The sequence below is a fragment of the Talpa europaea genome (genome assembly GCF_964194135.1).
Source record: "Talpa europaea genome assembly, chromosome: 10".
In the NCBI taxonomy this organism is placed as follows: Eukaryota; Metazoa; Chordata; class Mammalia; order Eulipotyphla; family Talpidae; genus Talpa; species Talpa europaea.
The window spans coordinates 63735024-63757851 of NC_140077.1; the positions used below are offsets into that span (position 1 = coordinate 63735024).

The 22828-nt window shown below is 49.1% G+C and overlaps 1 protein-coding gene across 1 annotated transcript; it reads right to left on the bottom strand.

Moving 5' to 3' along the window:
• Positions 1 to 568: 568 nt before the first annotated feature.
• Positions 569 to 20944, bottom strand: SLC2A11 (solute carrier family 2 member 11; the record flags this gene model as incomplete). Its single annotated transcript, XM_084245388.1, has 12 exons — positions 569 to 769; positions 921 to 1048; positions 1268 to 1343; positions 1439 to 1540; positions 1951 to 2061; positions 2187 to 2374; positions 5385 to 5533; positions 6383 to 6512; positions 9377 to 9501; positions 14767 to 14927; positions 17552 to 17650; positions 20924 to 20944. 12 exons carry the CDS (start codon positions 20942 to 20944, stop codon positions 569 to 571), a joined length of 1491 nt encoding a protein of 496 aa, XP_084101514.1.
• Positions 20945 to 22828: the final 1884 nt, after the last annotated feature.

A 22828-nucleotide genomic window follows, 5' to 3' on the forward strand; every position in this document is an offset into this window, starting at 1 on the left:
AGATAAATCTGACCTATGGTGACTGGAAGCAGGACAGTGGTTACCTGAGTATGGGGTGAGTTATTGACTGCAAAGGGCCATGAAGGAACTTTTGAGGTGATGTAAACGCCGTATATATTGATTGTGGTGGTAGTTTCACAGGTATATCTGTCAAAACTCTTCAAATATATACTTAATGTTGATACCTCAAGAAAGTTGATTTTTAAAAAATCAATTCCTTAGAAAATATTCTTTTCTGTCCACTTCCCACTCAGACTGAATCAGGCCCTCCTAGCAATGCATACCCTTCACACCTAGTAGTTTTCTTCCCTTGCATTCCCCAAGTTTGCAGCTATGTTTTTATTCTTTTCCTGTTAACCGCCTCTGATGGTGAACACCAAGAGGTCCTAGATCCTGTCTCTCTGGCTCACCAGTGACAGCTAAGTACCTGGGACCATGCCTGCACACAGTAGGTGTTCAATGAGCACCTGTTGAATGAATGCAGGAGCAAGTGAAGGGAGAAGGGCCAAGACCCCTGCAGGAAGCAAAGGGAAGAGAAACTGGACCTGGCCCCAGCCTTGCTCAGGAGCTAGAGTTCTGTGGACTGGATGACCTTTGGACCTCTCCACATGGGGCCCTGGCTCTTCCGCCTGGAGTTGAGTCTGTGAATTTCCTCAGATATTTCCAGGAATGTCTTGCCTTTTGTCTCAGGGAGGAAGAAACCAGTGTAGACGGCCGCACAGATACAGACACAGAGGAAAGGCACATAGATGAAGTGGGCCAAGCCCTCCTGTGGGTTAAAAGAGACCTCAAGACCTGTGGTAGCTCCAGTCCGCCCCCAGATAGAGGCCCCATGACAGGTCTTAATGAAATACTTGCCCCTCTTTGCTCAGTTAAGAACCAGCATGGCAAGGGTGGGAGTGGGGTTGGGGGGTGCCTACCATGAGGAAGGGGAATCCCAGCCCTGCCAGGAAGAGCATGATCCACATTAGTGACCCATAGATCATGTAGGCAGCAGGTCGAGCCACCTGGTCAAACAGCTCTGTGGCCAGGATCCCCGTCACTCCAGCTGGAAGGAAAGATAAGGGACGGTGCTGCCAGTATGCCTTGCTCCCAGATTGGTAGTGGGATACTCTTGGTGCTTTCTTCCAGCCATTCCCTCCAAGAAGCCTCAGTCCAGGTGGGTTGAATGTAGGCAACACTACGTTCACACGCACTCATCACCCACCCAGACATCCATCATGACTTCAGCAAGAACCAAAGCCCAAAGGCCCTTGGACTCACTCACCGGGGCCAATGCCAAAGCTGAGGATGAAGGCAAATATGCAACACATGGCCAGGTAGGACATCCAGGGGAAGGAACTCTACAGCAGAAGGGCAGAGTAGTTGGGGTGAGGTGGAGCTCAGGCTTTGCCCAGTCACCCACCCCCTCATCCACCTCCCCCACCTCCTCAGCTACCTGTAGGCACAAGGCCACTGTGAAGATGCTGCCCCAGCAGGCCATCAGGCAGTAGCCCCCTATCAGCAGCACCCGCCGTCCCACCCTCTCGATGACCATACACTGCAAAGGAAAGGAGCCCTCAGTAACTGATCCAGGCACCTGGCCACAGTCCCATTGTTTTGGGGGCGGACAGGACATGGGGTTTGGGCTTATGAGGAAGCTGGTGGTAGGGGTAGGGAGCAGTTTATTGTCTCAGGAGAGTGAGCCATTATTAATTTCCCAGAGGACCTTGGTCACTCAACTTCTTTCAGGTTCCTCATCTCAAATTGATGTGAACACCTGCTAAACAGCAGGTAGGAAATAAATGCTGGTTAACTCATTGAATTTTAACAAAGTGCCCTGGTGTGGAAAATTGTTTCATTCCAGAGGCCTAAAGTCCTAAGAGTGTCAGTACCCTGAGGCAGTACTCTCCCCACAACCCCCTTTTCATGGTCAGGACTGGTGGAGGGCCAGCCCAGGGCCAAACTCACACTGACAAAGGAAGTGAGCAGCTCGCAGCTCCCAGTGCCCATGATTGCATACTGGATCTTCTCCTCAGGGATCCCTGCCTCCCGGAACACGGAAGAGGCATAGGCGTACATCTGGAGAACGGGAAGGGTGGGCTCTGGCGCATTCCCTCCCTTCAACCTCCTGCAGCTCCCACCTGCCTGCAGTACAAAGTCTCCGGGCCCAGAGCTTGGGGTGGTGTAGGATGCGGGGTTCTCACCGAGTCATTCCCACAGAGCTCCATGGCACTGCCCAGCACCACGAGGCTCATCACCTGCCTCCGCAGGGTCGGATCCTGAAACAGCTCCCATAGGCGCCGAGAGGGCAGGCCGTGGCAAGCAGAGCGCTCCTCCTGCAGCTCCTCCATCTCTCCAGTCACATCCGCAGTGCCCCGCAATCGCTGCAGTGCTGGGAAAATGGGATGCTGAGGTTCCCCTCACTCAACACCTTTCTCCCTGCCACCCCATTCCCTCAGACAAGGATGAGCCTCCTGGCCCCCCCATGTCACAGCACCACAAACCAGAAAGGGCTTTAGAAATTCAGGACTGTGGACCTATCAGAGGGGGTACTACCTTTGGGGCACATGCGCACTATCCTTGTCAATTCTTCACCCCACAATGTATCCATGCCCTTTGCAATGGGATTTTGTAGTTGGGCCTACTAAAAGGCAAGCATATCTCATCCTTGGTGCTGGGCTCCACCTTGTAACATGCTCTGGGCCAATACAGTGAGGCCTTAGGATTGGTAGTGGGGAACTCTTGGTGCTTTCCTCCAGCCGTTCCCTCCAAGAAGCCTCAGTCCAGGTGGGTTGAATGTAGGCAATACTATGTTCACACGCACTCATCAACCACCCAGACATCCATCATGACTTCAGCAAGAACCAAAGCCCAAAGGGCCTTGGGTGGGCTTCCAGCCCTAGCCTTAGGGGATGGTGTTCATTTCTGCTTGTTCTTCTACATCATTAGAAGAGCATGCAGGGTAGCCCACTGAGCATGTATGGCCAATATGAGCAGAGCCACTAGCCAGACCCAGCCTATATAAGCCAACCCTAGAGAATCCACAGAGGCTCGAGCTAAGTGCTTTCCTGTTTGCCTTTGAGATGTGATTGTTGGGCAGCAATAGAAACAGACCAATTAACCAATACCAGGAGTAGTGCTGTGGCTAACTAGGGTCTGTGACTCATGGTATTGGTTCCAAAACAGACAGGATGGAAAAGTGAAAGTCTGTGTATGTAGAGTAGTAGTGTGGAAGAAAGAAGGCAGACTGAATGAACTGCTGGACTTGCATAAACAACTCTCCAAGTGTTGAAAGCATGAACTGGTTGCCTATAGCTGAGCATTCTAAAAAAAAAATGAGCTTTTTAATTTAAAAAACAAACAAACATGAGTTCATAAAAGGTCTTCGGAAGGAACAAAATTCATTAAATTTAACTTCTTCCAGAATTTTTTAGTATAATTTAATTTAAAACAAAAACAAAAAACAAATTTATTTCTTCTCTCTAGTCTCTCCAGTTAATCAAAAGAATTCCAGATCAGATTACAGCCTGAAAGCAAAGATTAAATTCAGAGTCATGCCAATGAGCCAAGGACTCTGGTAAAGTTCAAATCAAGGACGTGGCTTAAAGCAGTGCCTCATAGACCCTCGTGGCTGGAAAAGGCCTCAAAATTCTAATAATTAGGTCTCACAGAGGCGCATGTCTCAGAAAGAACTGTGGCTATGGCACTGACACATAGATCATGCACACAGAAAATTCACATTGTTTTTGAGAAAGTTGTATTGACAAAAGCTGTCACCTGGATGAAAGAGACCAAGACAGTTAAAAATATAAAAGGACATTTCTAACACTCTGTTTAGAAGGTGTCGAGGAAGAGAATGGAAAAGGAAGGGCATCTTGGAGAGTTAGAAGCAAGAACCCCCTCATCCCCATTACCTGGGGAGTCCCTTCAGGTGAGGAGCCAAGGTATGATCAAGAAATATTCTCTGTCCCCAATGGAGGAGGACCTGGCAGTGCTTCCCAGGCCACTTCAGCACTGCTATGACTTGGTAAATGCTTTTTGATTGCTAGCCTCCTCTTTTTAGAAAGGAGGGTTATGTCTGGTTACCTGTCCCACTTTCACCATTGTTTATTGAGTATGGGGCAGAGGGGTGTGCAAAAACTTGTGGTTTTAGCTCCTAGGTCTCTGGATCAAGGAAAGGCATGAAGAGCTGTGAAGTGATCTTAAGACCCTGGACTTTGGGGGCCTCCCCTGGTGGCGCAGCGGTTGAGCACTGGGCTGCAAAGCTGCCCACAGCCTCTGCAGTGCCGGTTCAATCCCTGGCCGCCAGAGAGGGTCCCACATGGCGCGACAGACCTCTCCTGCCGCCCACTGCTCCCCTCAGCAGTGTATTTCGTCAGTCTGCCTGTTCTGTTCCCCCCTCTGGCTCTGATGAATTCTCTCACCCTCCCGTGCTTCTGACTGTACCCAGTGCTTGTATAAATAAATAAATAAATGAATCCTTAAAAAAAAAAAGACCCTGGGCTTTGAAGCTGATATTGTGACAGATGAGAGTTTGGGGCATCTTAGGATGGTATTGAGCATGTTTTGTACAAGAGAGGGGTACGAATAATAACTGTGGTCATAATGGCAAGCTAAGAAGAGTGCGTTACTGGGCCCTGGTCTTTACCGCTCCCTGAATCTACACCCCTTACTTTGTGATGGGATATGCCATAGGTTTTCCTATCCCTTGACTTTGGGTTCAACTGTGACTCTCTTTGACCAATGAGATCTTAATGGGCACAAGGGTGCCAAAGATTGGGAAATTGTGGTGCAATTTGATTTGCTTTCTTGTGTCTCTGCCATCACTGTAATAAGTACATCCCTGGGCCAGCTGGGCAGTACCAACAGCAAGAGGTGAAGTATGTGCAGCAGTGCTAAACTGCTCTGGCCCAGGCCAGCCCAGAGTGGCCATCCACAGCTGGCCCCTGACACCAGGAGTCAGCTTAAATGAGGTCAGTGGAATCCTGCAGCCAGCCCAGCAATTAAATGAGTAGATTGTGCAGTAAGTGATTTTTGTTTTAAGCCAGCGATTTGGGGATTGTTCCTTGGGAATCATTATTGTAGCCAGAGTTAACAGATGGGACCATCAGCACCCAACTGGCATTGGACCCATAAGGTCTTACAGTGTTCCATCTTGCACGTGTGTGGGGGGATGCGGAGAGGGCTTTCTCTAGCACCCTATGGTTCCTAAGTGGTAGGGACTCAGTCTGACCCACCCCACTTCCATTGGTCTTTGGGCAGTACTTTGATAAAGAATAACTGGGTGGATCATGAAATTGAGGCACAAAGAGAGGGGTGACTTTTCCTTGATAAATGAAACCCAAGGAGGTTTCATTTGCCATGGTCAAGGGAGGTTTGGGCGTCCCAGGTCAGAGACTCACCTTTCAGGCAGGCTTTGGTATCTCCACGGTCAATAAGGAGGTAGCGTGGACTCTCTGGGAGCAGAGGCAGGGAGGCCAACTGGAGCACCCCAGGCACCAGGCAGCTGGCCAGCAGCAGGGGCCAGACCTGTGGGCCACCCAGGAGTTCCCTGGAGAAGCAGAGAAGCCTGGTACCTCCTTGCCAGAGCACTGGCCCACCTGCCTTCTTACCACACCTCAGAGTCATTCCCTGTACACTTACCCTCTGGAGGGTAGAGAGTCAACACTGCCCTATGCCTCTTCCTAAACCAGCCCTGAAACTGGACCAATCCCACCCAGATACAACCACCCAAAATGGGGCAGGGTCATGGCTCACCTCATCCCTAGAAACTCTTCTTCCTAGGGTACCAGCCTTTGGCTCTTTCTTTTCTGGGCTTACCAGGTTACATTCCCCTTTTAAAGTTCATCACACCTTGGGGCCTCCCTGGTGGTGCAAGGGGTTAAGATGCAACGCTATGAAGCTATCCACAGCCACTGCAGCACGAGTTCAATCCCCAGCCAGGGACGTGACCCACTTGGCGCAGCAGACCTCTCCTGTCACGCCTGCTGCTCCCCTTAGCGTGTATTTCAGTCAGTCTGCCTGTTCTGTTCCCCACTCTATCTCTGGTGAATCCTCTCACCCCCCACACCTCTGGACTGTACCCCAGCTCTTGTATGCATAAATAAATAAAAATGAATCTTAAAAAAAAATAGAGTTCACACCTATACACTCCTCTCTATTAAGACCTAATCTTTGCTCCATGATGTAGACAGAATTGCAAAAGTGTGGTTCTTACTGATGTGTAGTTGACTGGTACCCACATCGTGTATTGGTCAGAATAGACATGGACAGGGTTTTAATGCCTTAATACAAAGAAGCAGTGCCTTCATCTACTTGGTGGGTAGGGGGAAAATGTAGACAAAGGACTTTTATTGGCATCCCTCAAGCCACTGAGTGCACATGGGGAGGGGGCTCTTACCTGAGTCCGATCACCTGACCCATCACAATCCCCAGGGCTGCAAAGAAGGCTGAGGTCATGGCCGCTGCTCCTCGGAGCTCCTTGGGGGCACTCTCCCCCAGGTACATGGGCTGGATGCACATGCTCACACCTGGACCCATGCACAGCAGAGACAGTCAGCCCCATGTCAGTCCCCCGTGACACCCAGACCTGCTTCCCCTGCTCCTTGGCACCTCCAACCCCTCATCTACAAGGTCCTGGCCTGGAGGGCTGCTCCTTCACTCCATACAGTGAGAGTGTGTTCCTCCTCCCCTATGTACATCAGCAAGACTCCAAATTTACCCCCAGGACTTCAGACAGGTTTTTCTCAAAGAAGCTCCCATTCTGTTCCCTTAGTATCACTGCAACATAGTCATCTAATCTTTCCAGTCTCCTATCACTGACATGAGTGTGAAGGACTCTGAGGAATATGAGTGGGTAGTGGGAGGAAAAGGGTAGAGGGGTATCCTGGATGCCCACCAGCTTTTCCAGCACTCACATCATTGCTTTCACTGACCACCTTTGCTGTAGAGTCTCACCTTATCACCCAGGGAGGCACCTAGTACTGGGGGGGTGAATAGAACCGGACATCGCCACCATTGCCCACCCCTGATAGTGCCATAGTATTGGGGCATTAGCCACCTGTTCCATCCCCCTCCCTGACCTGGGATCAGAAAATAGCTGTCATAAAGGGCCTGCCTCCTTCTGTAAGCAGATTAAAAGAACAAGGAGACAGGGCCTCCCCGGTGGCGCAGCGGTTGAGCGCTGGGTTACGAAGCTGCCCGCACCCTCTGCGGTGCCGGTTCAATCCTTGGCTGCTCCCCGGCCACCGGAGGAGGGTCCCACATGGCGCGCAGACCTCTCCTGCCGCCCGCTGCTCCCCTCAGCAGTGTACTTCGGTCCTTCTGCCTGTTCTGTTCCCGCTCTGGCTCTGGTGAATTCTCTCACCCTCCCGCGCTTCTGACTGTACCCAGTGCACGTATAAACAAAATAAACAAACAAACAAATAAATAAAACATGCCTCTATAAAAAAAAAAAAAGAACAAGGAGACGTCTCAAAGACACCTGCTCTTCCTACAAACATTTAGGATATTCAGGACACAAAGGCTGACTTGCTCCCTTTTTCTGGAGTTTGGCTTGTTTTTAATGACTTGCTTTAAAAAAAAAAAAGATTTTTATTTATTTATTTATATATACAAGAACTGGGGTGTAAGTCAGAAGTTGGGGGAGTGAGAGGATTCACCAGAGACAGAGCAGGGAGAACAGGCAGATCCACTGAAATACACTGCTGAGGGGAGCAGCGGGCAAGACAGAAGAGGTCTGCTGTGCCATGTGGGTCAGCTCCATGGCTGGGGATCGAACTCATGCTATAGTGACTGGTGATAGCTTGATAGTGCTGAGATTCAACCCCTTGCACCATCAGGGAAGACTGTGACTCGCACTTAAAAAAAATAAAATTTTGCCATTTGGATGGCAATATGGATGGAAACGGAAGGGATTATGCTAAGCAAAATAAGTCAGAAAGAGAAAGACAAATAACAGATGACTTCACTTGTATGTGGAATATAAAGAAACAAAGCAAAGGAACAGACAAAACCAAATAAAAAAAAACTGCTAAAGTGGCTGAGCACTGGGTTGCGAAGCTGCCTGCAGCCTCTGCAGCACCTGTTCGATCCCCGGCCGCCGGGAGAGGGTCCCACATGGCGCGCAGACCTCTCCTGCCGCGCCCACTGCTCCCTTCAGCAGTGCACTTCGTCAGTCTGCCTGCTCTGCTCTCCCCTCTGGCTCTGGTGAATTCTCTCACCCTCCCGCACTTCTGACTGTACCCAGTGCTTGTATAAATAAATAAATAAATCTTTAAAAAAAAAAAAAAAGACAATGATAATAATGTTTAAAAACAAAACAAAACAAAAAAAACCTGCTAAAATCTGACTGCAGAATTGAGGCTACCAGAGGGGGAGCAAAGGAGGAAGCGGGTCAGTGGACTATGGTAGAAAATTACTGGTGCTTTGGTGTGGGTGTGGTCTGATAAAACAAGTCTGAAGAGTGGTGAAGCTCTATCCCTAAACCATATACAGTGTGGGAAACCCATCTCGCCTCAATAAAACTATATATTTTTTTAAAACCTGATGATATATGATTTCTGAAATTAGGACAAAAAAATATTGGGATGTCTTCCTTGCACAGACTCTCACACATGTTCTCTTTCTGATCACTTACTGCGGAAGAAGCCAGCCAACATGCCGGGAGGACGCTCAAGCTGCCCCATGTAGACTCACAGGGTGAGGAGCCGAGGCCTCCTGCCAACAGCCCATGAAGGCACCTTCTTGGAAGCGGATCCTGCAGCCCAGTTGAGCCTTTGAGAGACTGTGGCCCTGCCTCACAGCTTGGCTACAGCCCATGAGAGAGCCTAAACCAGGACTAACTGGCATAGGCCCATTCTGACCCACAGAAACTGTGAGATAATCAATGTTGGTTGTTTTAATTCACTATGCTTTAGAGTACTTTGTTTCCCAGGAATGGATAACTAATATAGCCATCAACACCTGAAGGTATAAACAGTAGGAAGTCAAGAGGGGACTTGTTGATTGAAGACCTAAAAGCCAGTGTGGATGTTCTCAAAACTTTGTCCCCTGTCATGATAAGCCCCAGACACTGAGGACTCCCTAACAGGCTATTCTGCTTCTGCAGGGAAGATCAAAGAACTCATTGCAGAAAGTTCACGGTTTAGAGGGTTTCTCAATATAAAACTTCTATGAGTGTAAGCTTGGGGATATTTGTCTTCCCACTCTCTACAATATTTTCACGTCTATATCTACTTTAAGTGTCCAGCTATGTGAACTTTTAAAGATAAACTATATTTAATTACATTGCTAAGAAGGTAGGCATGTATGAAAATCAAATCAATGAATAAGGAAAATGAATGAATAAAGGGAATAAATGAATGAGTAGGAACAGAGAGCCCTCTCCACATACCTCCACTGACTCCCACCAGCAGCCTTCCCAGAATGATCATCTCAAAGGAGCCTGCTCTGCGACTGAAGCCAAACAGGATGGCAGCAGTCAACACAAGGACGTTATTCGCCAGCAGAGACTTCTTCCTTGAGGGAAGTGGAACACAGGCAAGAAGGATCAGGTTCAGTCTAGAGGGGTATCCCTGGGGGCCCTCTTTGCAGTTCCATCCAATCAGCCTTGATCAGACCTGTGGGTGCACATATGATGTCAAGGATCCTAAGCTATATGAAGAGAAATGACCCCTGGTCAGAGTACCTAGGGTCATTCACAGTATACTTTTCTAAGCATACTCCCACTGCCCTCCCCTAACATACCCCGATCACTCTCCTTTTGCCTGTACCACTTAAAATGACAAAACCATAAAATACTTCATGGCTCTATCCTCAAACGCCTTTGTGAAAATGAAAACCCTGGGCCTCCCTGGTGGCCTAGGGGTTAAGTCTCAGCGCTATCACCGCCACAGCCTGAGTTCGATTCCCAGCCAAGGAGCTACCCACATGGTACAGCAGACCTCTCCTGTCTCGCCTGCTGCTCCCCTTAGCGGTGTATTTAAGTTAATCTGCTGTACTGCTCCCCACTCTGTCTCTGGTGAATCCTCTCATGCCCCACACTTCTGGCCTATACCCCAGTTCTACTAAATAAATAAATATTTTTTTAAAATGAAAAGCCCAATGCCTGATTTCTCAGACTCAACAAAAGGCTAATACCTAATTTCTTTTTTTTTTTTAAAGATTTATTTATTTATATAAGCACTGGGTACAGTCAGAAGTGCGGGAGGGTGAGAGAATTCACCAGAGCCAGAGCGGGGAACAGAACAGGCAGACTGATGAAATACACTGCTGAGGGGAGCAGCGGGCAAGACAGGAGAGGTCTGTCACGCCATGTGGGACCCTAGCTGGCGGCTGGGGATCGAACCAGCGCTGCAGAGGCTGAGGACAGTTTCACAGTCCACCGCTCAACCGCATGGCCACCAGGGGAGGCCCACGAATACCTAATTTCTCAGACTCAATAAAACCTGAGGAAGAATGGGGACTTTCAGAGTGGGGGAAGAATGCATGGAAAGTCAAATACAAAACCCTCACTTTCCTCCATGTATTATAAAGTCACTTCTCAGAACCATCAGGCGGCCAGGTGGCCCATGCCTAGTTCAACTGGACAGACTGCCAGCCAGGTGGCGCTGGAAATGTCCTCCATGATGATGCTCCACCTGATGAATTACCAGCTCCTGATAATGACCTCAGAAGTGCTGCCTATAGATCACTCAGGAGAGTTTACCATAGATCAAAATTGCACTGATAGGGAAACTGAAAGCCAGAGGAAGCCAGTGTTCTGCCCAAAGCCAACAACGTATCAATGACAGAATATAAGCCAAAGTTTAGATCTCCTGTGTCTAGAAAATGGAGAATGAGAGTAGGTTATAACAAACTTGATCCAACAGAAACTCCAATTGTAACTACTGGGCTGTCAGAAAAGTCATGAGGTCTTTTTTTCTATGCAAAAATGCATCATGACTTTTCTGACAACCCAAAAATATACCCTGTACAATTTCCTCGCTGGTAATAAATTAATAAAGTACTCCAATTGTGCCTATTTATTTGTGGAACATATTTTGCTGTATTTCAATATGCAGATAACACCAGAAACTCAGAGCTTTCATGTGGCAAAGATACAGGCTGCCTTTCCCAACATGTCTTAGGATATAGCATCTGTAGGGTAAGGTAAAAAATCAGGCTTTTCTGCCCTCCCGCCAACAGGATAGATGAGGGAATCCTGTGATCCTGAATGCATGCCTGATGGCAGGCACCTGAAGTGGGTACACCTATGCTAAGACTGTGCTTTTAAGGACGGTGTCACGGGGACGCCAGTAGAAGCCAAAAGAGAAGAAGCCCGAAGCAGAAGCAGAGAACGCCAGAGAGCCCAGATAGAGTGAAGATTTGCTGGGGGCTGGGAGGCTGGCAGTCCTCCCAACCCCCCAGCACCCCTGCCTGCCACGTACCCACTGAACCCCAATAAAAACCTGCAAAACCACTGAGGACTCTGACTCCTCCTTTACCCGGACTGCATGGGATCAGAAAACCTGCACTGGGCCCATTCCTGTCCTTACAGCATCCCTCAAGCATTGAGCTACAATATTCCACAGGGGCTGTACATTCCATGTGGTAGCCTTCTGGTCTACTACTTTGATAACTTCGTAGTGAAAGGACCCAGAAAGGAGGAAGCAGCAAATATACTGGTGTTGGTAGTACTGGTAAGATACAAACATGACAAACAACAGGAGCATAAAAATGAGGGACTCAGTGATGTTCTTAAAGGCTAATGGAGTAAGACACGTCAGCATATTTCTTCCAGAGTATGACAAATTGCTGCCCTTCTCCTAAGAAGGATGGACAAATTACAGAAGATTTTTTTCCATGTTGGTGGCAGCATTACTACATTGGGTGTTGTGATCTGACATATATACTAGGTGATTTGAAAACCTGATAGCATCAAGTAGTGATAAGCAAGTGGAGCCTTCTCTAGGTCAAAGTCAAGTGCAAAGAGCTGTGTACCAGGAGATTATGATGGTGCTCTAAGTGTCTGAAACAGTGCCTAAAAGGAGAATCACGATGCATGGCCAAGAGTTTTAGAGTAAATTCACCCTACTTCAGTAAATGACTATCCTCTTAATCAGCAGTAACTCCTGGCCTTGTCAATAGGCCCTAATGAGCAATAAACAGGTTGTGGGACACCTGGTGACCATAAGCCCACCATAAACCTGATGTCAGGTGACACTCCTATGCAAAGCTGAATGTTCTTTTTAGCACTTCATTACTGAAAAGAAGTGGAAAACACCCAACTTGCCCTGTGGGTCCAAAAGCTCCCATAAGCAGATTATTCACATCAGTATGCCCACTGGCAAATCTGCCACCTTTATCCCCACCCAAAGCAAAACAAAACCTGATCTGGTTAGCAGGTGCTTGTATGCACAGTTTGGCTCTAAGCAGAAATGTAGGGCTATAGCATTGAAGTCCACTCAAACGTGGCCCTACAAAATGCTGGAGAAGTTAAACCTTTCCTGTGGACAGAATTTTGAGCATGGAATTTTTTCCCTTTTCCAAAGGTTTGGCTGCATAAAGCCTTAGATGAAGCAGAACTTGAAGACTGGTTTCAAAGAGGAGTAGGAAAGAGTGAATACAAAAATCTCTCAGAACTGAGACCCAGAACCTGAACATAGATGAGTCCATATTTCTGCTCACCAGAGGCCCCCTGCCATTGCAGAAGAAACTGTTCACAAGCAGGCAGAGAGGGCCTCCCTGGTGGAGCAGGGGTTAAAGACTGGACCCTGGCCAGGGAGCTAACCCACATGGCACAGCAGATGTCTTCTGTCTCATCCAATGCTCCCCTCAGCAGTGTATTTCAGTAGAGCTGGCTGCTCTGCTCCCCACTCTGTCTCTCTGACCGCCCACCCACCCCACCCCCACAGCTCAGGCCTACACCCCAGTTCTTGTATGCATAAATAACTAAAAATAAATCTTAAACAAAATCAGGATGAACCCCAGGGAGGATGGCATTCAGCAGCCCAGTGCTCACAAACAAAGCAGGCAAGGTCACAAGGATAGACAATGCAAATTGATTAAACAATAGGGCCCCTGTCTGCAAGCTAACTAACTGCCTCACTGCCCCACACAGCCACCCCAATGCCCAGGAATGGCAACGCATTCCAGGGCTCCAGTGAACTGCTGGGAGGAAAATGAATGACACCGGATCTCTACATGGGGATGGGACAGTAATGTGTTACAAGTGGGAAAGTCATCTGCTGAATCTGAATTTTTAATTCCTTTCCTTCTGCCAGGTATCACTGGAGCTTTGGGCAATAGTTATTATTACCTTCTTTGCAGGAAGAGTTTCAATTTGTTTGAATGTGCTCATACTCCTTATGGCTCAGGTGTGACCCTGATCATCGAGACAAGCTTGGTTATCATGATTTTTTTTACACTAGTGACCCAGTGCTAGGCAATGCGATGCAGCACCTTTTAGAAAGGTTTATCCCTTTCTGATATAAATCATCAATTGGCAAGAAATCCTTCTGGTGGTTGATGTTTTGCATCTGAATAAGATACTACTGTAGCTTCCCAGCTACCAGCCTAAGGACCAAGCTATCTATACACAGCGGAGCTGGCAGCCAATGGCATGTCAGGGGGACAGATCTGGGGAGTGGAGGCTGTCCTGAAGTCACCCATACAAGACTTGCCCTGTAAGGTGAAAAAAAAACTCCTATTGTTTTAGACAACTGCAGTTGACGATACTTGCAGTTGACGATATCCTAATAGATATGACAATTAAATACACAAACAATAAACCCATGCAATTTTGGATCCCCAAAAGGAAGTCACATAGTGAAGAATGTGGGCCCGCACCCATGAAACTCATTGCATTGTGAATCCCTTCTCCCAGGAATAGGTGGCCTCAGTATAACAACCTGCTAAAGATACCAACGCCATCAAGATATCAAGTCCACTAAGAATGAAAATTTGGGTCAGCCCAATGGCCAAAGAGACTTAGCCAATGGAAACACTGGCCCAGGGAGAATATATATATTTGTGGTCAACCAGCTCTTGTTGGCAGATGATGTGACACCAGGATCTTCCCTTCCTTGGGGCAGGGAACTCTTTGCTGTCCCAGGTCCACTTGGAAATAGGACTCATGGTGCGACGCCAGGCAAAGTAAGAGACTGAGCTAGGAGCTGACTGAGGTTGGCGCCTGCCAGTCCTCTTCTTTCTCCCCCACTCCTCAGCCTGCATGCTGGGGTGCCATTATTAACAGACAGTTAGAGGGTACCCATTGTTAACCAAAGATGACAAGTCACTACCCCTCTGCCTGGTACCAATTAGGGTACAAGCCAAAAGCCAGGACACAGCTGGTCTGGTCCTAAAGAAATTGTGCCCAGAAAAAATGTAGTCTTTGCGAAAAAGCAGTGTTTTGGAAACTGCTGCCTCTAGACAAATCAGTAACTTCAAAGAATATGAATTCTGAGATGTGTAACATTCTTCCCAGAGGAAAAGACTAAATAGATAGGATGAATTTTAACAAGGTTCTTTGTTTTCCTCAATGCCCAGACATCAGCTAAAACCTCCACCTATATTTTACTTTGTAAAAATCCTTGAAATTACTCCATGTGGCATCTTTGCTACTGCATATAATTCTCATTGAGAAGCTCAGAACATGGGCAGCTTTCCCTGACCTCTCTGGAGGCTGTTCCTAGACTGCAGTCCTTAGTCTTAATTTCTTAATAAACTCACTTTTGCTTGCCTCTAAACTCACTTACTTTTGCTTGCCTCTATTTATTTAAGCTGACAACAAAAAGCACTTACCTTCCCAGCTTGACGGCCAGGGGCCCAGCAAGTAATGCTCCCAAGAAGCCCCCCAGGGGGTACAGGGAAACGATGAGGGACCACACGAGCAGAACATGGCGGTGGGACAGTGGCTGGCCTGTCCGTGCCCTCCAAGTCTCATTGGTGAATTCTTGAATGTACTATGAACAGAGATATCAGTCAGCCCTTCAGGGAGGAGAGTCCACGCACCAGGCATTTCCACCCACTGGGCTCGGCAGGGCAGGCAAGTGTCCCCTCTCATCTGCAGGGCACTGTTCTCGGCTCTTTCACACATAATGTCTCCTGGAGTCTGGGGCTGGACAGTTTCTACTGCCTCCTCTGAGTCCACTGTCACCCCTTTCCCCGTTTTTGGCCCAGAAGCCACCTGCACAGCCGATATTTGCAGGCTCCCTTGCTGACTGGCTCTCTGTTAGACTTGGCCCATGTGAGCAGGGCATCAAAGGAGGCAGGAGATGGAAATGGGGTGCCCTGCCTGGGAGGGCTCCTCACACTGGCCGTGACACTTGACTAAAAGTCTGTTCCTCTCAAGGTGGCCTAGGCCACGTGGCTCTTTCCTGTGGTTTCAGTAGCTGCTCCTTCCACCTGCCCCTTCCAGGTGGTGGAAAGGACTCCAGCGCCCTCCCCCTTCCAGGTGGTGGAAAGGACTCCAGCGCGACCACTATGTCTGCGTGACTGCACTTGCCTGCTCATGTGGCCCCTCTGCCCCACTCAGTACATTGTGGTATCAAAACCTACTTGACTTATCTGGAGTGTGTCGAGTTTCCTCAGGACCCGGACAATGATAAGCTCCTGTAAATGTTCTGTTAGATACACCTTCTGCTGTTCATTGTTAAGACTGGGATTTAGGTCCAGAGAGGTGAAGATTTGCCCACAGCCTTAGCCATAGGTCAGGGCTGTAGCCGGGTAGTTTGGATACCCTGGGCCCTTACCCCCAGAGCTGCCACTTCAGGTAATGACTGCACTTGGAGAACCTAGACACCCTCCCCCCAGTTAGAGATGAAATGTGAGTGTCTGGATGCTCTCAGGCCACCCAACAGGACATGAGGGCGGATGTGAGAGCGGTGGGTTTAGGTGTTGGCAAACTCTCTCCTGCCCTGGCGGGTCAGCTCAGGGAAATATCTGTGCCGCCAAGCACTTCTGAGGGGAGGATCTGTCCAGGTAGCTGAGATGTTGGCTGGAACTCCTCAAGAGTGTTTATTCAGGAAAACAGGGGAAGCCTCTGAGGCCATATTTGGGGACTAGTGATAACCCATGGGAGTCCTGAGAATGCCCAGCTGCCAATGGATCCCTTCCAGACCTATAAATTTGCAATGAAGTGGGTGCTCTCATGCTTGTTGAATACAGTCAGCTCAGACTTCCTTTCTAAACTCTTCATCTCCATTCATCCTTTCTTTAAGGGGCTGGGCTGCTACCTAGAACGTACTCCTATTCCTGGCTCCTGCTAACCGCTACTTTCCCTGGGGAAGTTCTCTCCCATTGTCAGTTTCCCTCCATAAAAGTGGTCAATTGACCCAGACTTGGCCCATCAAGGTGCTCCACCCTCCTTATTACATGACTGCTCTTGAGGTGATCATGTGATACAAATCAGCCAATCAGAGTCTTCCCAAAACTTGCTGCAGCTACCAGGCAAGACTTGTTTGGGGGTGCCCAGCTGGCACCAGGTGAGTGTGGTGACCAATGCTCTCTTGTCCACTCGGAGGAGAATGAGGCCAGGCAACGTCAGAGGAGAACACTAGTTCCCTCCTAGGGCCTGGTTCATGCAGCTCTTCTTCACACACACACACACACACACACACACACACACACACACACACTATGCAGATCCACATCCTCCCTAATGATATATGACTGGGTATTTGTCCTTCTTAAGCAAGTTAAGAAATTGGCTTCTATCACTGAGTCTGAAAGATTCGTCTTTTCCATAGGCATTCAGTGAACACCCACACAAGCCAGGTCATCCAGGTGCAGGACATTCAAAGATGACTCAAAGTGAGAGCAAGCCAGCAGGAGGATGTACTGGGCACAAACAGATACAACCTGAGTGATGACAGCCTGCACCAAGGGCTGGGGAGGTAGGGGTGATTTTCAGTTGATGGGATGGTTACAGGAAGGCTTCAGGAAGGTGATGGGATTTGGGCAGGACTTGAAGGGCTTCTGCAGGTGGGGCAGAGAGGACATCCCAGTGGAAGGAGGCTTCCAAGAAGGGCTGGGTACATTTGGGGAACTGCATTTTACCTACTTTGGTAGCAGGGTCGGAGGGAGAAGAGGTAAGTGGACAGGTTCTGATTCTAGATCTTGAGCTTCAAGTGGATAGTCTATAGGCACTGGGGAGTACAGAATGTTTCTGGACAAGGTAATATCTTGACCAAACTTGAGAGGATGCAGAATGCAAGGAGGCAAGTGAGGAAGCTAAGTCTAGAGATCTAGCAGAAGAAACAGGGCCTAGCTGGTGCTGTGGCAGAGACACAGGAGAAATACATGGATGCTATAGGTAGTTAGGAAGGACTTGGTGTTGGAGAGATGGAGGCAGAGTCAACACTGATCCCCAATCATTGGGAAGATATTGGAGTCATTCGCTGACAGCAGGGACTAGGGAGGACATGCAGGTATAGGAGAGGATGCTGAGCTGGATTTGAACCTACAGGACCTTGGGACATCCCACCTATGGGAGGTGAACACATGGGAAAAGGCGCCACCATGAAACCCCCCGCAGCAGGCAGCTGCTGGCCCTCACCAGGAACCCACTCACACTGAGGATACATACCAAGGTTGGGGCATTGATGATGGAGAGGTTGTAGCCAAATTGAAAAGTCCCACCAATGCCAGCTGCACAAATGGTCAGGAACAGGACTCTGCCCTGAATCTGAGGAGAGAGGGGAAGACACAGAGTGACCATGAACAGTCTCTACCTCCATCCCTGGGCTGGAACATACCAATCACAGCATTACAATCTGTTTGAAGCAGGCAACAAAATCTCCACTTTGAAGATGAGGAAAGCGAGGCACAGAGGAGAGGCATTATCCAGATACAGGGCTGGCAGGTAGCAGAGAAACCCAAACCTACAATTCTGAGTACAGAACACCACTGCCTTCTTACCCTGCCACCCTGTCAGCTTTTTCTCAAGATGGACAGAAGTTCCCGGCCCTCCTTGCCAGGCTGATGCTGGGCATGCCTGCTGTGGTTTGGAAGGCCACCCTGAGTTGGGGCTCCAGGAGGGTGAAGGTCTGCCCCTAGCAGAACAGGAGCTCCTGAGTCCAGTGACTCTTACCCCATCAAAACACTCTCCAACAGTGGCTGGGTTCCTTCTCTTGTCTCCAGCCTGTTCTGCAATGAGGCTAAGAGAACAGGTCACCCAAACAAACTTGTGTTGAGATTTAGAGAGCATAGCAGCCACAGAGCAGTCGCAGCTGGCAGCAGTGCCTAAGTCCCAGAGACGGCTCTGCCCTACTCCTCAACCTGAGTCACTTCCTTGCCTGGACCTGGAGATGACAATGCCTACCTCCAGCCCAGGGCGAGGGGTAGCCAAGGTACACATGCACCACACACACCTGGTACAATAAAGTACAGCTCTCCATCCTAGTGGGACCCCTTAGAAATGGAGGGAGAAGTCCCCAAGACATGCAGTCATGAGATCTGATCTGATGCCCTGTCCCATTTAATTGGCAATTTTTAAAGGATTCACAGTCTTATTCATATTTTCCTTTTATGATTTTTAATTTAAAAAGAGCAAACTCATCAAGTTTTTAAAAATTCAACGTATACTCAAAGCTCCTCACCCCCTCAAAGGAACAATGCACAGCTGCTCTCAGATATTTTCCTAGGCATTTACAGTTAATAATACAAAAAAATCAAACTGTCATTTTTTTCCCCTCAACACATCAAATTTCTTTTCTTGTTCTGGCGAATGTTTCTACAAATCTAAAGTCCTACAAGCCAAATTTTTAGAAAAATACAAATTTCATAGTAGAAAAATGTTTGGTAGAGGTTTTCTAAAGACTTTTCAGAATATTGAACTATTTATTAATTCATCAGTCAAATACTGAGTGCCTGTCCTGGCCAAGAACTGTTCTGGGGGATGAGCAGGCGCAGCCAGGGAAAAGACAGAGGTGCATTCAGTACTTGGTCAGACTGTACAGGGGGTTTGAAAAGGCAGAGGAAGCTCCACAGATCTTGCCACGGATTTGGAGACAGGGCCTTGTCAGGCACCCTATCTGCCTACCTATAATTCCTATATGGCCTGACTAACTTCCTCCCAAGCCAGAAGCCATGGAGGAAGCCAGGTGAGAATCTGGGAGTCTGGTCTCACTGGAGTCATACTGAAGCTCTACATGTGAGAGTTCTACTAGATAGTGCATTTCCAGGAAGTAGCAAGAGACATAGTGCCTGATTACCACTGAGCCCATGAGGCAGGGGATGCTGGCAGATCTTCAAGACGGCAGAAAATTATTTAATTCAATGAGCTCGTGCCTAGAAATCACCTAGTGCATTCCCTGGTCATGGAAAGCATTCAGGTTATTAGCTAGGATGATTAATTCAGTGAATGAATATTTATTACCTCTCTACAAGGCATAATAAATCTGTCTTTGGTGCTGGGGATATCACAGTGAACAAAAGAGACACAATCTGAGACCTCGTGGAGCTTTCCTCCAGAGGAAGGAGAAAGGCACAGGAAAGACTACAGAAAAGATTCGCACACAGTATGTCAGCTGGGTGACCGAGCCATAAAGCAGGAAGCTGTGTTCAAAGAGGTTGGTCAGGGGTTATGTCCTGCAGTGACATGCACACAAGGACTTGAAGGAGGTGAGGGGGTGTTCCATGCAGACAGCTGAGGGAAATCATGCAGGTTGGGGGTCGTGGGGACAGATGAAGTGGACATTCTCTTCTAGCTGCTGCCATTCCCTCTGTGAATGCGGAGAGAGGAGAAAGGACGCATAAAGGAGAGGGTGGGAAACAGGCACAGGAGGTGGCCAGGAACACTGTGCCTCTTGGGGCGTGTCTGTCCTGCACAAGGACCCAAGAACCTCCTAGGGATTAGGAGGGGGTGCCACCAGTCCTGCAGATGTGACCCCACGCAGCCTTGCACTAGCCTCCAGGCTATCCCTGCGCGTGAATACCTGCTTATGCTTGTCTAAGCCTAGCACCTAACTCCACTATACAAACAAGCACAAGATATTTTTCTACATTTGACGCCTTTCTTAAGACTTCCAGAGTGGCTTACGCGGATCCGAAATCCTTCATCTGAAACTCCTGGCCGGGATGGGTTTTGGAATTCAGATCTTTCCAGGTGGCAGGAAGGCATTAAGCACTCACACGCTTTTCCAGCATTCGGTGGTTGCTCTGCCGGCGCGGTTGGGCTCTGCATGGATCCACCCTGAGCGCAGGTGCCCAGCCCAGGTGGAGGCGCATGCGCGTTGAGAAGCCTGTGCAGCCATTTCAATGGGACGCCGGCAAAGGCTGTGAGGGGAGCGCGAGGGGGGCGCGTGCGCAGTGATCCCTTGGCTAACGCAGGAGCGCGCGCGCAAGCGCGGTGGGTGTTGAGGCAGGTCTGGCGAGCAGGAGGCTCGCTGGAGGCGCAGCCTCGATCCGGCGCGCTCGTTTTTAAAGGGGTCCGTGATCCTCTGAGCCTGAGGCCGTAAGGGCGGTTTCTGTTCGTCCTCCATCCCGCCCTTTCAGCAATTATGAAGCTCAAAAGCCACTCAGTCTTATTCGGCCCAGCTCAGGGTCCCTCTCTGCACACCGACGGGCTGTGGACGAGGTGACCCCAGCCAACGCCCCGCATCCTCCCCGGCGGGCCCCAGCCGGTCGCTCCCTCCAACACGCTGCCCACCCGCCCGGAATTCCTGCCCCCGCCACTGCCGCCTCGGAAGTGCATCTCTGAGGCGCCGGCCTCGCCCCGGCGGATCTCCGCAGTCACCCCGCCTGCCTGTCCGCCGGCCGCCCCTCGCCCGCCCCTGGCGCCCCTGCCCGCCACGCGGCCCAGGGTGGCCCGGGCTCCGGGCACTCGGGTACCAGGGCCGACCCTTGATTCTGGAGGCACCCCCACCCTTCCCCGGCCCCCGCGTCCCTGCTCTTCCCGACCCCCTCCCCCGGCCGGACGGAGGAGAATTTGGAGATGCCGAGAGGAAACCCCACCCACCAGTCTCTGGAGCGCTCCCATCTGCGGGCGCCGGCGGAGCCGCAGGCTGGATGAGAGGGAGAACGGGTCTCAGATCGCCGCCCGCGCCGGCGGGGCCGCTCCGGGAGAGGCCGGCCGCAGATCCGGGCACGCCTGGAGCTGAAGAACAGAGTCCACTGGGCCGTATTAATCTTTTGTTTCTCAGAGCTCCTCAGGACTTTATCCAGGAGTAGGATGAAGTCCAAAACAAAATTACACTTGCCAAAGGTGCTATTTTTGTGATCACAGAAACACAGACTTGAATGTGACCTTAGGAAGCCATCTGAGCAATCGGACACGTACCACAGTGATAGCGCAGTATCATTTTCTCACGCTTGGGTTTTGTTGCTCTGAACTTTAAGATATTTCTAAAAACATCACGCATTTTAAGAAAAATTACATTAGGAGTTGCTAATTGCATGCTTTTTCTGGTTTCTGTTTTACTTTTTATGCTATCAGTTATATTAATAGTGTTTAATGTTACTCATCCTTGAATTCTTGGGGTAAACACAACTTGCTCATAATGTTATTGTTGCTATCAACACCAACAACATTGTTGATTTCAGTTGCTAAAATTTAAAGATTTATTTATTCATGCATACAAGAACTGGGGTACAGACCAGAGGTGGGGGGAGGTGTGTGAGAGGATTCACCAGAGACAGAGTAGGAACAGAACAGACTGACTGAAATGCGCTGCTGAGGGGAGCAGCAGATGGAGGCAGGAGAGGTCTGCTGCGCCATGTGGGTAGCTCCCTGGCCAGCCTGGGATCAAGCTCCTGCTGCAGAGGCTGCGGATAGCTTTATAGTGCTGAGACTCAACCCCTGCGTCACCAGGGAGGCCCCTCAATTGCTAACATTTTAAATAGATTTATTACTTTAAAACAACTATTGTTTATTCCCTTTTAGAAAATTGGTAGACAAACAAGGAATAAATGGAGCTAGACAACTGATTATTTATATGGGGAAATGAAGTTGAATCTTACCTTACTCTATACATAGAAACTATTCCAGGGCCTCCCTGGTGGCACAGGGGTTAAAGTCTCAGCGCTATCAAGCTATTGCCAGTCACTGCTGCATGAGTTTGATCCCTGGCCAGGGAGCTTTCCCTCATGGCTCAGCAGACTTCTACTGTCTCGCCTTCTACTCCCCTCAGCAGTGTATTTTTTTTTTTTAACATTTATTTATTTATACAAGCACTGGGTACAGTCAGAAGCGCGGGAGGATGAGAGAAGTCACCAGAGCCAGAGGGGAGAGCAGAGCAGGCAGACTGACGAAGTACACCGCTGAGGGGAGCAGCGGGCGGCAGGAGAGGTCTGCAAGCCGTGTGGGACCCTCGCTGGTGGCCAGGGATTGAACCAGCGCTGCAGAGGCTGCGGGCAGCTTCGCAACCCAGCACTCAACCGCTGCGCCACCGGGGAGGACCAGCACTGTATTTTAGTAGATCTGCCTGCTCTGCTCCCCACTCTGTCTCTGGTGAATCCTCTCACACTCGCGCCCCTCTTCCCCCCGAACCTCTAGCCTACACCCCAGTTCTTCTATGCAAAAATAAATGAAAATAAATCTTAAAAAAAACCATTCCAGGTGTATACAACCCTAATGCAAAACACAAACTTTAAACATAGAAGAAAATATGGAATATTTGTATAATCTCAGGATAAATAAGGAAAAGCCATATGAGTGTCATGAGTATTTAACCTCATTAAATTAGGAATCTGTGTTACAAGACAACACAAGGTGAAACTAAAAGCTTGGGGGCCTCCCTGGTGGTGCAAGGGGTTAAGTCTCAGCACTATCAAGCTACTGGCAGCCATAGGAGTAGGTATCCACAAGCATATGACCAACAAAGTATTAGTATTCAAAATAAAAATTTCCCATATCAGTAAGGAA